Source organism: Eimeria necatrix, genomic scaffold (assembly GCF_000499385.1).
Source record: "Eimeria necatrix Houghton genomic scaffold, Enh_scaff59, whole genome shotgun sequence".
NCBI classification, from domain to species: domain Eukaryota; phylum Apicomplexa; class Conoidasida; order Eucoccidiorida; family Eimeriidae; genus Eimeria; species Eimeria necatrix.
In genome coordinates, this window is record NW_013651698.1 from 93,498 (window position 1) to 109,101 (window position 15,604).

Genomic DNA, 15,604 nt, shown 5'->3' on the forward strand with positions numbered 1-15,604 from the left:
GGGTTTGGGGCTTGCCGGCGTTGGGGCTTGCGAGCCTTTGGGGTTTGTTGAGGGGTTGTTGCTGCGCGGCTGCGGGGGAGAACAGGTCCGGGCCTGCTGCGGCGGCGGGGTTTAGGGTTTAGGGTTTAGGGTTTAGGGTTTTGCTGCAGGGGAAGCTGCTGGAAAAGACCAAGAAGGAAAACTTCTATCAGTTCCTCTGGAGGCCTCACCCCCCGACTTTGCTGACGGAGAAGCAGCTCGACGACATCAAGAAGCGGATGAAGGAACACAGGTTTGGCTTTGAAGCTGAGGGTTTAGGGTTTAGGGTTTAGGGTTTAGGGTTTAGCGTTTGGTTTCGCTCTCTCTTCTGGGGCTCACGCGTAGCCCAAGCCGGCGCTTGGCGCCGTGCCAGCTGCAGCTGCTGGGCGTGTGGGGCTTCGGCAGAGTAGGGTTAAGGGTGTAGGGTTAAGGGTTTAGGGTTTGGGGCTTAGGGTTTAGGGTTTAGTGTTTAGGGTTTGTGTGCAGCAAGAGGTACGAGGCGGAGGACGAGAGACTCCGCAGCGAGAAACGCCGAGCCTTCTTGAAGCAGCGGGAAGAGGAAAGTGAAAAGTTCCAGCAGATCTTGGATGAGCTTGAGGCCTGGAAGATGAAACATGTGAGGGTTTAGGGTTTAGGGTTTAGGGTTTAGGGTTTGGGGTTTGGGTTTCAAATGACTTGGGGGGTTCAGGGTCCACTACTCAGGAGAGCAAGTGGCGCGTGGGCCGTAGAGTGTGGCGCGTCGGGCTTTCCGCACTTCTCTAGGGTTTAGGGTTTAGGGTTTAGGGTTTAGGGTTTGGGGTTTGTTTTGGGTTTGCTGCAGCCCAAGTACGAAGAGTGGTGCAGAGCCCAGGAGGAATTCGACACGTGGTTTGAGTGGGAGTATAAGGAGGAGATAATAGAGGAGGAGCTGGACGTGAAGCAAGAAGTTATTTGCTAGGCAAACCGCAAACCCTAAATTAGGGTTTAGGGTTTAGGGCTCACAGGGCGCAGGTTTGAGGGTCGCCTGGCTCGGCGGAACTCTGGGAATCCAAACGCAAAACCCTTGCAGCACTGAAACCGCAAAAGGCAACATAAATGCCATGCCCTGATTTCTGGGGTTTAGGGTTTAGGGTTTAGGGTTTAGAGAAAACTTTTGACACCTAGGACTCCCCAAGCTGGCGGGGCTGTTGAAGTGTTTTGAAGCTCTTGTCTGCTGTTGGTCTAAAACCACCCGAAACCCTAAAACCCTAAACCCTAGATATTATATCCAAAACAGTGTGTAGTGATTGCTCCAAACCCTCGCACGGCGCAAACCCTAAACCCTAGCGCAGCATAAACGCCAAACCCTACCAGGGTTGCGAGTCGGACAGGGGATAAACCCTAGTCGCTCTTTTCACTCTGCAAAAGACACGAGCTGCAGAACAGCTCCAGGATCGCCAAACCCTAAACCCTAGGAGGGTTTAGGGTTTAGGGTTTGGGGTCTCGAGGTGACTTGCTGCGGCAGGCGAGCGGCCTTCGGCGGCGGTCGCAGGAGCCCAAACCCTAAACCCTAAAAGGGCGCAAAGAAATCTTGAAATATTTGAAATTATTTATTTAAAAAATGAAAATTGACAAAAATATAAAAACAAATGCCTTAAGTGAGGCAGGGAAACGCAAAAGGCGCAATGGCCGCGCCACGTAAACCCTAAACCCTAAACCCTCAAATGCTTGAATGGGCTGCTGGGGTTTAGGGTTTGTGAGGCCTTTCCTTTGATGTCTTCGCTTCACATGTTTAACCTTCTGTTCATTTGTTCTAGGATTTAGGGTTTAGGGTTTAGGGTTTCGGGTTTAATGCTTCAGCAGCACACCTCCGGCAGCGACGACTGCTGTGGGATTAGCACCAACCCAAAACCCTAAACCCTAAACCCCAAACTGTGGATCTTACTTTTTATTCCTAAACCCTGGAGTTCCCTGGACTTCAAAACCCCCCAACTCTTGCTGCTGAACCCTAAACCCTAAACCCTAGACCCTTAGGGGGGACTTCGCTGGCGGTCTACTCCGATGCTGGGGTTAAGAGGCTACACACTGCCCACCAAACCCTAAACCCTAAACCCTAATGTCTCCTTTTTTAAACAGACTCGGCAGAGCCGGCCGTGGGATGCAGCAGCAGCTGTTGCTGCTGCTGCTGCTGCTGCTGTCTTCACTGGTGCTTCAGGTGCGATGGTGGGGTTCCTGCTGCTGCTGCTGCTGCTGCTGCTGCTACTACTGCTGCTGCTGCTGCTACTAAATCCGTTGATTCTGCTGCTACTGTTTCTGCTGCTGCCTCTGTCAATAACACTGCTCCTTCCGACAAAGTATGGGCACTAGGGTTTAGAGTATGGGGGTCAGCGGCTAGGGCTTAGGGTTTAGGGTTTAGGGTTTAGGGTTTAGGGTTTAGGGTTTTCTCCTTTTGCTTGTGATTCTGCAGCAAGGATCATGCGAAGGTGAGCCTAAGAAAATGTGCTGGAAGCCAAAACCTGATTCCTAAACCCTAAACCCTAAACCCTTGGAGCTTTAAGTTCCAGTCCCTCCACCAACGAACTGCTAAACCCTAAACCCTAAACCCTGATTTTGCGTGGTTTGCGCTAGAACCTCCGTTGCCGGAGTTTGCGTTGGGGGAGCGGTTTGGACACAAAGCGACCCTAAACGCTAGAAACCAACACCCAAACCCTAAACCCTAAACCCTAAACCCTAAACCCTAAACCCTAAACCCTGATTTTGCGTGGTTTGCGCTAGAACCTCCGTTGCCGGAGTTTGCGTTGGGGGAGCGGTTTGGACACAAAGACATTTTTGCTGCTTCGTTTTGGAGTCAGTTGAGGGTTTTGCGGAAAAGGGCGCGAGGGTTTGAGAAAGGGTTTAGAGGAAGGGTTTGCACTCACCTCGAAGAAACCCTCCAAACCCTCGAAAAGATCCACAGCGATGCTGCTGCTGCTCTTTCGTTTGCTGCTCTTGCTGCTGACAAACAACTCGACAATGAGGAGCTCCAGAGAGAAAAAGCCAAAGTCGAACACTTCGTCCTCACCGAGTCCGAAACCCTAAACCCTAAACCCTAAACCCTAAACCCTAAACCCTAGAGTTGCAGCAGCAGCTGCTGTTTGACGCAGCCCTGCAGCGCAGGCGAAGGGCCTCTCGCCCTCGCGTGTCCTCCTCTCGCCTGTCCAGCGGACTGCACCCCAAACCCTAAACCCTAAACCCTAAACCCTAAACCCTAGTTGGTGGTTTGCGGCGGCAGGGTGACTCCGCACTTGCTGTTTTTCGAGCTGGAGGCTCGCGGGATTCCCGCGGACTGGGTGTCTGTACACCTGAAGCGCTCGGGGTTTTTGAAAAGCCGCAAAAGTTATTTGGCACTTTTATTTCAGCAGCAAAAACATTTGCTGCCTTGGGAAGCAGAAGCAGTTTTGGAAGAACGCAAACCCTTCGAAGGATCTCTTGCTGCTCTTGCTGCTCTAAGGAGACAGCTGGCTTTGGCCCGCGTCGAGTCTCCTTTCGAGCCCGCAGCAGCAGCAGCAGCAGCAGCAGCAGCAGCAGCAGCAGCGGCGGCAGCGGGGGGGGAGAGCAGCAGCAGCAGCGCCGGGGACTGCAGCAAGGCAGACGCTGCTGCTGCAGCAGCAGACACAAAAAAGAAAGCCGCGAAAAGCAAACACAGCAGCAGCAGCAGCAGCAGCAGCAGCACTATCTCCCTTGCTGCAGCGCAGCAAGCCATGCAGCACCCCAGCCAGGCCGTGCGAAAGCGAGCGTTGGAAGTCATTGACAAGTAAACCCTAAACCCTAAACCCTAAACCCTAAACCCTAAACCCTAAACCCTGATGTCGCTGACAAATTTGGCGAAGTGTAGACTCCGCCATGGCTCTTCGCCTGGAGCTGCGGGGGCTCCGGGTCTTCTCTGCGATCTGCTCTGCTTCGAGGGTTTAGGGTTTTGGGTCTAGGGTTTAGGGTTTAGGGTTTAGGGTTTAGGGTTTAGGGTTTGGGATGCAGAGCCATTAGAGAGCAGCGGCTAGACGTGCTCGCTGCTGTTTCTTTTAATGCTGTTGCTGGGGCCTGGGCCATAGACAACAAGCAGCGCAAGTACCCAGTAAGCCTAAACCCTAAACCCTAAACCCTAAACCCTAAACCCTAAACCCTTGAAAGCATGCGCAGCCACTTTCAAAGCGCCAACGCGCTATCTTTTCTTTCTCTCTCCCCTTTTGTTTTCTTTTTTGTCTTTTTTTTTGTTTTCTTTTTTTATTCTCCTTTTCTTCTTTTTATTTCTTTTTATTTTCTTTCTTCTTTTCTCTTTCTTTTTTTCCTTTTTTCTCCTTCTTTCTCTTTTTCTTTTTTTTGTTTCCTCTTTTCTCTCTTTCTTTCTCCCTTTTGTCTTTGTTATCTTCAAACCCTCGTAAACCCTCGTAAACCCTCGTAAACCCTCGCAAACCCTCGCAAACCCTCAAAAACCCTCGTAAACCCTCGCAAACCCTCTTAAACCCTCGTAAACCCTCGCAAACCCTCTTAAACCCTCGTAAACCCTCGCAAACTCTCGTAAACCCTCTTAAACCCTCGTAAACCCTCGCAAACCCTCATAAACCCTCGTAAACCCTCGCAAACTCTCGTAAACCCTCGCGTTTGTGGCTGCAGTTCCTGCGATCGAAGCGCAATTTGCTGCTGGGGGTTCCCGATGCTGCTGCTGCTGCTCTTGTTGCTGCTGTTCGCCTCGAAGGCCCTTCACTCGCCCGCCGCTTCTACGCACTCAAGAAGCAACTGCTGCAGCAACTCGCTCATATCCCAGTACTGCTGCTGCTGCTGCTGCTGCTGTTGTTGCTGCTGCTGCTGCTGCTGTTGCTGCTGCTGCTGCTGCTGTTGCTGCTGCTGCTGCTGCTGCTGATAGTGATGATGGTGATGTTGGTGATGATGATGATGGCGATGATACTTTGTTGCTGCTTTGCTGCTGCTTTGGTGCTGCTTTGCTGCTGCTCTGGTGCTGCTGCTGCAGCTGCTGGTATTGCTGCTGTTGTTGTCGTCGTTGTTGTTATTGCTGTTGCTGCAGCTGCTGTTGCTGCTGCAGCGGCCTTGTGTCTGTTTGCTGCTGCTGCTGATGCTGCAGCATTTCACCTCCCGTTGCAGATTAGCGTTGTGTCTGTTTGCTGCTGCTGCTGCTGCTGCTGCTGCTGCTGCTGCTGCAGTCCTTTAGTTTTTCGGACCGTTTGTCTCCAGTTCGGGGGAATTGGAAAAGTCCCCTTTTCAGCTGGTCTGCTGCAGTGTCTCTGGTGCAGCAGGCGTTTGCTGCTGCGCTGCCGCCGTGCGAGCAGCAGCTGCTGCTGCTGCTGCAGCAGCAGCAAATCGACGCAGCAGCCAAACCCCACAAAAGACCCGGCAACTTCACAAGACCCTCCAGTCCCTTTAAAGGCCCTTTTGTCTTTTTGTCTTTTCAAGGATCTCCTGCAGATGTCCGCGCCCTCGCCAGAGAAACAAGTCCGAAAAAAAATATTTTTGAATTTATTTTCCACTTTTTTGTCTCTTTTTCTTCTTTTTTGTCCCCTTTTGTCTCCTTTTTAAGTTGCCTCTTTGTGTCTCTTTTTGTCTTCTTTTTTCTCCTTTTCTTTTTATCTTTTTTTGTCTCTCTTTTTCTTTTTTGTCTCTTCTTGTCTCCTTTTCTATTTATCTCCTTTTGTCTCTTTTTAGTTTTTTTGGTCTTCTTCTTTGTCTTCTTGTTCTTTTTTGTTTTATCTTTTTTTCATTCTTTTTGTCTCTTTTGTTTCCTTTCCTTTTTCTCTTTTTTTTCTTTTTCTTTTTTTTCTTTTTTCCTTCCGCTTTTATTGTCTCCGTTGTTTTGTCTCTTTTGTTTCTTTCTCTGTTTTTCTTTTTTTAATTTTATTTATTTTTTTTCATTTCTTTTTTTTATTTTTTTATTTCCTTTCACTCTTTGCCCCTCACTTCCCATTTCACAGCATTGCGAGATGATGGCAGCCATTCGAAATTCCACTATTTAGGGTTTAGGGTTTAGGGTTTAGGCTCTGGAGTTTAGGGTTTAGGCTTTGGGGCTTATGGCTTAGGCCTTGGGATTTGAGGTTTAGACTTTGGGGGTTGTCGTCTAGGGCTTAAGATTTAGGGTTTAGGGTTTAGGGTTTAGCGCCTAGGCATTCGGGTTCAGGAATTAGGGTTTAGGGTTTAGGGTTTCGCTTCCACAGCCTGGCTATGCGACGACTTTCACTCTATGCCAGCCTATGCTCTCCCGTACCCTCATTCCCGAAATTGAGCTCTCGAGCTCAGGCTTTAGGGTTTAGGGTTTAGGGTTTAGGGTTTAGGGTTTAGGGTTTAGGGTTTGTGCGCAGCCTACGCGTGCTTGCTGGCCCTGCGCAAACCCCTGGGGCCCCTCGCGTGGGCGGAAGCCTCCTTCCCGCACTGCGCCCGCTGTCCAGGGCCTAGGTTTTAGGGCCTAGGGTTTAGGGTTTAGGGTTTAGGGTTTAGGGTTTAGGGTTTAGGGTTTGTGTGCAGCCTACGCGTGTTTGCTGGCCCTGCGCAAACCCTTGGGGCCCCTCGCGTGGGCCCCCCCGAGGGCCCTGGGCGCAGCGGCGAGCCACTTGGGGGAGCATTTGGTGAACTTGGCTTTGCGGGCGGGGGCCCCGGGGGCCCCCCAGCGCCTTTCGCAGGTCCAAACCCTTCTTTTTTTCTGTCTTTTCAAACCCTTTTGAAGCCTTGTAAACCCTCTTTTAGTGTTTCTTTTTAAACCCTCTTTTTCTGCTTTTTTTCTGCTTTTTGATGAGTTTTGGACAGCTTTTCCGGGCTTTTTGGGCCTCTATTCCGCTCTTTTCGCACTCTTTTTGGACGTTTTTCTGAACTCTTTTTGGTGTTTTTCAAAACACTTTTAAACTATTTTTGTATTTCTTTTGAATCCTTTTCTGGGTTCTTTTGGTCCTTCTTTTGACGGCGTTTTTCTGCTTTTTTTTACATTTTATTTTATTCTTTTTTCTGTTTTTGAAGACCTGTGCACCTTCTCTGTGCCAACTTCGGTCACTTTTTCGTCTCCTTTTTGTTTCTTTTTGGTTTTGTTTTTGTCGAATTTTTTGTCTCCTTTTTTCTCTTTTTTGTCTTCTCATTTGTCCCCTTTTTGCTTCCTTTTTGTCTCTTTTTTGTCTCCTTTTTTCTCCTTTTTGTCTCTTTTTTTTCTGTCTTTTTTGTCCCCTTTTTGTTTCTTATTTGCATCATTTTCTAATCTTTTTGTGCCTTCAGGTCTTTTTCTGAATTTTTTTTTGGATTCTCATATCTTTAATTCTTGTTTTTTATTTCTTTTATTTCTTTCATTTCTTTCATTTCTTTCATTTCTTTTATTTCTCTTTTCTTTTTTATTTTTTTATTTTATTTTTTCAAAAATAATTTTTTCCCGCAGGTAATGGACGAGCTGGACAACGCCGTCAACTCCATCATCCGCCAAATCTCATACGACAGATTCGAGGCAACTCCAAACCCTAAACCCTAAACCCTAAACCCTAAACCCTAAACCCTAAACCCTTAACCCTTGGTTGCAGACCCTAGGCCTTGGGTTGCGAGCAGAAGCCGGGACCAGGAGAGACCACGCAGCTGCACGAGAGAAGGCACAGAAAATTGCATGCCCTAAACCCTAAACCCCAAACCCTAAACCCTAAACCCTAAACCCTAAACCCTTTTTCTGTAGCTGTTCTTTGCAGGAGCTTGTTCATGAGGCGCGGCAAGAAGGTTTGCTGTTTCCCGATCAAATTGAGCAGCTCTGGCTACAGGCGACGCAGTGAGGAGCTGCTGCTGCTGCTGCTGTTGCTGCTGCTGCTGCTGCTGCTGCTGCTGCTGCTGCGTAGGTAGTGTCGCTAGAGTGTGTGGGGACCCAGGACACAGCAGCAGCACAAGAGGAGCAGCAGCAGCGCAGCAGAAGCACATCAGCAGCTCTTTAGCTAGCTGAGTTGCCAGGAAGCCTCCCATCTAGCTAGCCGCCTAATTAGCTAGCTAGCTAGCTAGAATAAGTAGTTAAGTTCGACAGCTAGCCAGCTAGCTAGCTAAAGAGCTGCTGCTGCTGCTAGCTAGGTAGCCAGCTAGCTAGCTATTGCACAAATGCGGCGTGGAGGCTTCAAAAGCCATTACAGACCTGTCCGGCCCCCAAAAGAACAACGAAACACCCAAAAGCAAAGGGGGGCCCCCAGGGGCCCCCTGGGGGCCCCCAGGGGCCCCCTGGGGGCCCCCAGGGGCCCCCTGGGGGCCCCCGGGGGCCCCCAGGGGCCTGGGGGGCCCCCTCGGGGCCCGCCGGGGGCCCCCCGGGGCCTGGGGGGCCCCCTCGGGGCCCCCCGGGGGCCCCTTGCGGGCTGGAAGAGAACTAATGGGTATGAATTTGTTTGCTGCTGAGTTTCAGGGAAATGTTTGGGCCCCCGGGAACAGTCTTTGACTCTTATGGGCCCATTGGCCGCACGTGGGCCCTCGTGCAGCATTTCCATGCAGAGCCCTTCAGCGTTTATTTGTATGCCTTGGGGCCCCTCCTCGCAGAGCTCATGGCCTCCAGGCTGGCGGGGGCCCCCGGGGGGCCCCCAGGGGGCCCCCTTGGGGGGCCCCTGGGGGGCCCCCTGGGGGGCGGGGGGCCCCCTGTGGGGGGCGATCCCGGGGTGGCCCCGGGGGGGGCCACAAGGGGGGCCCTCGGGGGGACCCCCGGGGGGGGCCCCGCAGGGGCCCCCCTGGGCAGGGGCCCCAAGGGGGGCCCCAGGGAGGCGAACAGGGGGCCCTTCAGGGGAAGCGGGGCACAGGGGGGCCCCCCAGGGGCCCCCGGGGGGGCCCCCGGGGGGGCCCCCGGGGCCCTCACGGAGCTGTTCTTGATTTTGGCTGAGTTCGGGGGGAAGGCAGAAGGAGGGGCCCTGGACGTTTACGGAAGACAGCAGCAGCAGCAGCAGCAGCAGCAGCAGCGGCTGCAGCGCGGGCTGCTGCTGCAGCGCGAGGCCCCCTTCCGCGCAGTGGAGACGGCGTACGAGGGAGACGGGGAGGAGTCTGGAGACGACCCCACAGACGATCCCGGAGACGATCCCGGAGACGATCCCAGGCCCCTGGAAGAGCAGCCGCTGCTGTTTTCGCAACTTTTCGAAAGTCTTAAATTAAATCCCCAAGATGTCAGTGTTTGGCAAGAGGCCCTGAAGAGACACTTAGGTGGGGTGTACGTACACCCCACAGGCCTGGCTCGCTGCTGCGCACTTCGCGCGCCCTCCGTGCTGCTGCTGCTGCTGCTGCTGCTGCTGGTTTTGCTGCTGTTGCTGCTGCCGCTGCTGCTGCTGCTGCTGTTGCCGCTGCTACTACTGCTGCTGCCGCCGTTGCTGCTGCTGTCGCGGATGCTGTTGTTGCTGCCTCTACTATAGTAGCTGCTGTCGCTGCTGCTGCTGCTGCTGCTGCTGCTCCATCCAATTTGCTGCTGCTGCAGGCAGTTTGCTTCAAGAAGCTGAAGAGCTAGCAGCAGAAGTCTTGGGCTCCTCAGGTGTCTCCGCAGCTGCTGCAGCCCCCAGCCTGAGTGCAGCACGCAGCAGCAGCAAGCAGCAATAAAGCCCATTTGCTGCTGCTGCTACCTCCGCTGCTGCTGCTGCTGCTGCTGCTCTCTTTGTCTGTGTCTCCAGCGGCGCTCTGCGTGGGAGCAGCATGCAGCAGCAGCAAGCAGAAATGACGCGCAAATGCCGCTGCTGCTGCCGCTGCTGCTGCTGCTGCTGCTGCTGCTGCTTCTTTTGTCCCCTCTTCTGTGGGGCTTCTTTGCTGCTGCTGCTGCTGCTGCTGCTGTTGTGGCCGAGAGGGCCAGCAGCAAGTCGCCAGTGTGCATGCATATTGTCTTTGAAGTTGTGTCTTCAGACCAAACAAATTCTCAAAAACTTAATTTCTTTATCAGCACTTCCACAAACTCAATTTAAAAATAAATAAAAATAAATAAAATGCATTTAATCAAATAAGTACCTTTTTCCTTTTTGCATGCATTGTATTTCGTTTTGCAAGAAAAAACTTTTTACTTTTAATTTAATTTTTTTCAATTCAATTTAATTTAATTTAATTTAATTTAATTCAATTCAATTCTTCGCTGCAGGTGTTTGCTGGTCAGGTGTACGTACACCTGCTTGCTGCTCTGGTGTACGTACACCTGGGAAAGCTGCACACTGGTGCATGCAAAAAATAAAAACGGAAAAAAATTAAATAAAAAATTTTGCAATTTTAAAAAATTGCAAATAAAGAAAAATAGAAAATATAAAAGAGACTTTTAGTGGCATTTTAAAAATGTTTTTTTGCTTTTTTGCTGCAAAGCATGCAAAGAAATGTTTTGAAAAGAAATACTTTTTTGAAATTCAAAAATTCCTTTTTAATGCATTAAAGGACTTTTTGCATTTTTGCAAATAATTCAATTCGGCCAAGTTTGAATAAATACATTTTATTTGATGTTCGCGCTGATTTCCTTGCTGCAGCAACAGCTGCTGCTGCTGCTGCTGTTGCTGCTGGTGTTGCTGCTGTTGCTGCTGCTGCTGCTGTTGCTGCTGCTGTTGCTGCTGCCGATTATGATAGAAAGGGCTGCGACTCTGCACACAACGGCAGCCGCTGCAGCTGCAGGCCAGCTGCGATATGAAACCCTAGTTTAGGGTTTAGGGTTTGAGAAGGCATTGCTGCAGCATCTGGACTAGAAGCTGCCGCAGCTCCAGCTCGCTGCTGCTGCTGGTCTTATGCTGGAGCAGCAGCAAGACAATCTGCTGCTGCTGCTGTCTGTGCTGCTGCTGCTGTTGCTGTTGCCTGTGCTGCTGCTGCTCCTGCTGCTGTTGTCTGCGCTGCTGCTGCTGCTGCACTCGCTGCTGCAGGCCATGTTGCTGCGGCAGTATCAGTAGCCACTCCTGAACCCTAAACCCTAAACCCTAAACCCTTCATTCATTCTAAACCCTAGCCTCGCTGTCCTAAACCCTAAACCGCCGACTCATTCAGTAGTAGCTAAACCCTCGCCTCGACTTCGTAACCCTAAACCCTCGCAAACCCTCGAAATAATTTATTTTTCATTTATTGTTTTTATCATTTAAATTAATTTTTTTTCCATTTATTTATTTTGTTTAATTTATTGGGTGGGCGAAGAAGGCCAGTGCAGCAGCCCTCAGCCACGCTTGCGAGCAGCCGCTGCTCAAAACCCTGTTTTAGGGTTTAGGGTTTAGGGTTTAGGGTTTAGGGTGTAGAGTTTTGGAATCTGTGAAGAAAGTAAAGCTCATGTTGAAACAAAACACTAATGAATGAGGGTTTAGAGTTTATCTGCCCAGCAAAAGACCAGCCCAGCCCCTTGTCGGGGGTGGGGCCCCTGGACGCTAAACCCTAAACCCTAATGCCTAAACCCTAAACCCTAGACTATAAACCCTATACCCTAAACCACAAACCGTAAACCCTAACCCCTAATTTTTTTGCGGTTGCTTCTTCAGTGTAGACAGGGCATTCGGCGTTTCGCCGACAAATGTCTCTGTCTCCTCACTAGCTCCCAGTGCCTAAACCCTAAACCCTAAACCCTAAACCCTAAACCCTAAACCCTAAACCCTAAGATGACAGAGGCACTGGCAAAAGCCGTGCTGCGGGGAGATGCGGGTGCAGTCAAGAGACTGCTGGAGGAGGGGGCGGATCCCTCAGCGCTCAACAAGAAGGGCAGTGAGACAGAGCAGCAGCAGCAGCAGCTGCAGCAGCAGCAGCAGCAGCAGCAGCAATAGAGACAGCAGGGGTCAGCAGCAGCAGCAGCAGCAGCAGTAAGGAGCTGGGGAGAGAGCCTCGGGAGACAGGAACACGCCATCAACCGCAGCAGAGAATGCGTCATCTTTGCCCTAATTCCCCTTGCTGCTGCTGCTGCTGCTGCTGCTGCTTCTGCTGCTGCTGCTGCTGCTGCTGCTGTTGCTCTGCAGTGTCTGCGCTGCACATTGCTGCTCGAGAAGGTGACTCAGACGTTTTGGCAGTGGTGCTGGAGTCCCCTGCTGTTTTTATCAATGCGCCAGATGTGAGTTGCTGCTGCTGCAGCAGCAGCAGCAGCTGCTGCTGCTGCAGCAGCAGCTGCTGCTGCTGCTACCTCGCTGCTGCTGCCTTTGCTGCTGCTGCTTCTGTTTAAGCCTGGTGTGCGCTGCAGCAGAGGGCTGGGGGGCGGGAAGGGAAAGCGCAGGCCTTAGGATCTGCTGCTGCTGGCCCTGGTGTTGCTGCTGCTGACCCTGCTGCTGCTGCTGCTGCTGTGCTAGAGCTGCAGCAGCAGTTGCTGCTGCTGCTGCTGCTCATGTGCTGCAGAGAGACAGCGGGTTTACTGCTCTGCTGCATGCGGTCGCGGGCTGCCGAGGAGACCCTGCAATCGTTAGACAAGGTTTGTTGCTGCTGCAGCTGCTGCTACAGCTGCTGCTGCAGCTGCTGCTGCAGCAGCAGCTGCTGTTGGTCCTGCTGCTGCTCTTTCGCTGCTGTAGCTACGACGGAAGCAGCAGCTGCAGCAGCAGCTGCTGCAGCCTTGTTTGTGCTGCCAGCTAAAGGGCTCCCGCAGAAGCAGCAGCTGGCAGCAGCAGCAGTGCAGCTGTAGCCACTCTTGAAGCAACAGCAGCAGCAGCACCTGCTGCAGCAGCTGCTGCTACTGCTGCTGCTGCACCTTCTACTGAAGTTGCTGCTGCTGCAGCTGCCATTGCTGCTGCTTCTACGGCCGCCACTGCTGCAGCTGCTTCTGCTGTTGTTGCTGTTACTGCAGCTTCTACTATTGTTGGCGCAGCTGCCACTGCTCCAGCTGCTGCTGGTGCTGCTGCTGCTGCTGCTGCTGCTGTTGCCGCTGCTGCTGCTGCTGTTGCCGCTGCTGCTGCTGCAGCCGGATCGTGTTTGTGCTGCTGCGGCTTCCTTTTCAGTTTTGTGTGTCAAGGGCTGCGACATCGCAGCAGCAGACAAAGAGAAAAATAATGTGCGTCTGCTGCAGCAGCTGCTGTTTTGTCTGCTGCTGCTGCTGCTGCTGCTGCTGCTGCTGCTGCTGCTGCTGCTGCTCTTTAGCCTGCTGTCAGCTGCTGCTTCGCTGCGTCTGTTTGCTGCTGCAGGCGCTGCACTGGGCTGCCAGTGAGCTTGCTTTGGCTCCCGGCTTCACTGCTGCTGTTGCTGCTGCAGTTGCTACTGCTGCTGCAGTTGCTGCTGCTGCAGTTGCTGCTGGTAACTTCCATTCGAGGCTGCTGCTGGTGCACCTTGTGCTGCTGTTGCTGCTGCTGCTGCTGCAGCGCTTGGCCAGACAGAGGTTGTGGCTTTGCTGCTCAATAGAGGCGCTCCTCGCGAAGCAACAAATGCTGCCGGCGGTGCGTTACTGCTGCCGCTGCTGCTGCTGCTGCTGCTGCCGCTGCTGCTGCTGCTGCTGCCGCTGCTGCTGCTGCTGCACAGCCACAAGTTTTCCGCCATTGCAGTCTGCTCTCTCTCCTCGCTGCTCTTGTTGCCGCCGGGGGCCGTCGCGGCGTAACTGCAGCTGATCAGTTGCTGCTGCTGCTGCTGCTGCTGCTGCTGCTGCTGCTTTTGCGCAGACACTGCGTTCCACTTGGCTCTCAAAGAGGGAAATGAAGAAGCTGCGCTGCTGCTGCTGCAGCGGGGGGCCTCGCCCAACGCCAAAGACGCGCAGGGCTGCACACCCCTGTCAGTCCCACAGCAGCAGCAGCAGCAGCAGCAGCAGCAGCAGCAGCAGCGGCGGCTTTCGCTGCTGCTGCTGTTGATGCTGCAGCAGCACAAGTAGCACTGAAAGTAGCTGTGGCAGCAGCAGCAGCAGCGATGGCAGGAGACTAGTTGTGTGAGCTTGCACTGGCACCGCGACAGACGGCAGCCGAGGCAGCAGCAGCAGCAGCAGCAGCAGCAGCAGCAGCAGCAGCAGCGTGTGTTTGCTGCTGCAGTCACCTCGCACTGGCCAACCGGCTGCTTGCTGCTTCTCTGGAAATCCTGAAAAGCACAAAGCTGGACATCGAAGCCTGCGCAGACCACGAGGGCAACACGCCGATGCATGTTGCTGCTGAGGAGGTCGGCTGCTGCTGCTGCTGCTGCTGCTGCTGCTGCTGCTGCTGCTGCTCTTGCTGCCCCTGCTGCTGCTGCTGCTGCTCTCGCGGGTGTTGGTGTAGCTGGTGCGGCTGTTACTTGCTGCAGAGGAGGTGGCTGCTGCTGCTGCTGCTGCTGCTCTTCGTATCGTTGCTGCTGCTGCTGCTGCTGCTGCTCTTCGTATCGCTGCTGCTGCTGCTTTCTTGGACTGCAGCAGCTGCGGCTGCTCCGACGTTTCTTCTGGCCCTTGCTGCCGCCCCCCTTGCTGCTGTGCACTCTGGATTTGCGATTTCTGCTGCTGCTGCTGCTGCTGCTGCTGCTGCTGCTGCTGCAGGGCTTGAGCAGCATTATGAAGGCACTTGAAGAGAAAGGCTTCTCTATGGAGACGCCTAATTTGGCAGGTATGCAGCAGCAGATAAGCAGCAGCAGAAAGCGCAGCAGCAGCAGCAGCGCAGCAGCAGCAAACGCAGCAAGAGCAGCAGCAGCATTCTCCTGTGTTCAGGTGTGACCCCTGCGGCAATTATCGAAATGCGGAAGCGTCAGCAAGAAGTGAGCTTATGGAGCTTCTTGCTGCTGCTGCTGCTGCTGCTGCTGTTGCATCTGCTGCTGTCCTTGCTGCTAAGATTGCTGTTGCTGCCTGAGTGCTGCTGCTGCCGTCCTCGCTTTGCTGCAGCAGATACTATTGCTGCTGCTGCTGCTGTCATCTCTGTGTGCGCTTCGTAGGAGGAGGAAGAGAAGAGGCGTGCTGCTCTCCAGGTGCTTCCCCGAAGCAGCAGCAGCAGCAGCAGCAGCAGCAGCAGCAGCAGCAAGCTAGCAGCGGCAGCACACAACGCAGCAGCAGCAAGTCCTGCTGCGCTGCGCCGCCGGCGGCAACTGCAGCTGCGCGGCAGCAGCAGAAGCGACACAGTTGCTGCCTGCAGCCCTTACTCGGCGCATGCATCCTGGATTAACTTTGCTGCTGCTGCTGCTGCTGCTGCTGCTGCTGCTGCAGGAGAAGGGAGAGCGTAAACGGCAGCAAGCAGCAGCAGCAATGCAGCAGACTGAAGTGACGGCCTTCTGTGCTGCTGCTGGTTTGTCGGAAGCAATCCAGGAAATGTTCTATAGGAAAAGATTCATTTACGTCGATGAGGCTTTTCTAACACTTGATGTAATCTGCTGCTGCTGCTGCTGCTGCTGCTGCTGCTGCTGCTGCTGCTGCTGCTGCTGCAGGCGGTGCTGTTTTTGCTGCGGCTGCAAGTGGCGGTGGTGGTACCGCTTCTGGAATTGTTGCTGTTGCTGCTGCAGATGGTGCTGCTGCTACTGCAGCGGGTGCTTTGCTGCTCTTCTCTTGTGGACACTGCTGCTGCTGCTGCTGCTGCTGCCGCTGCTGCTGCTGCTGCTGCTGCTGCTTCAGGAAGCAACTCTGCGCAAGATGGGGCTGAGTGCCACAGAACGCGTCGCATTCAAAGAGGTACTAAATGCGTTTAGCCACCCCAACTGCATGCAGCAGCAGCAGCAGCAGCAGCAGCAGCAACAGCAGCAGCGACAGCAGCAGCAACCGCAGCGACGCAGCATGCATACGCGCAACCTTCTGTTGGCTTTGTGAGGCTTTAGGCGGTGGAGAGACATCACA

At 53.2% G+C, this 15,604-nt stretch overlaps 3 protein-coding genes across 3 annotated transcripts; 2 read left to right on the forward strand and 1 right to left on the reverse strand.

The window, feature by feature from the left end:
- Positions 1-2,451: 2,451 nt before the first annotated feature.
- On the forward strand, positions 2,452-11,690 carry ENH_00065240 (oligoendopeptidase F, putative; the record flags this gene model as incomplete). The annotated part of the gene is made up of 8 exons (XM_013577281.1): positions 2,452-2,459; positions 3,248-3,769; positions 3,991-4,087; positions 5,262-5,460; positions 6,484-6,638; positions 7,674-7,750; positions 8,363-9,141; positions 11,578-11,690. The coding sequence occupies 8 exons, from the start codon at positions 2,452-2,454 to the stop codon at positions 11,688-11,690; spliced, it is 1,950 nt and encodes a 649-aa protein (XP_013432735.1).
- Positions 11,691-13,095: 1,405 nt separating this feature from the next.
- Positions 13,096-14,340, reverse strand: ENH_00065250 (hypothetical protein, conserved; the record flags this gene model as incomplete). The annotated part of the gene is made up of 2 exons (XM_013577282.1): positions 13,096-13,600; positions 13,865-14,340. The coding sequence occupies 2 exons, from the start codon at positions 14,338-14,340 to the stop codon at positions 13,096-13,098; spliced, it is 981 nt and encodes a 326-aa protein (XP_013432736.1).
- Positions 14,341-14,520: 180 nt separating this feature from the next.
- Positions 14,521-15,577, forward strand: ENH_00065260 (ankyrin repeat-containing protein, putative; the record flags this gene model as incomplete). Its single annotated transcript, XM_013577283.1, has 5 exons — positions 14,521-14,541; positions 14,716-14,748; positions 14,984-15,139; positions 15,202-15,279; positions 15,386-15,577. 5 exons carry the CDS (start codon positions 14,521-14,523, stop codon positions 15,575-15,577), a joined length of 480 nt encoding a protein of 159 aa, XP_013432737.1.
- Positions 15,578-15,604: the final 27 nt, after the last annotated feature.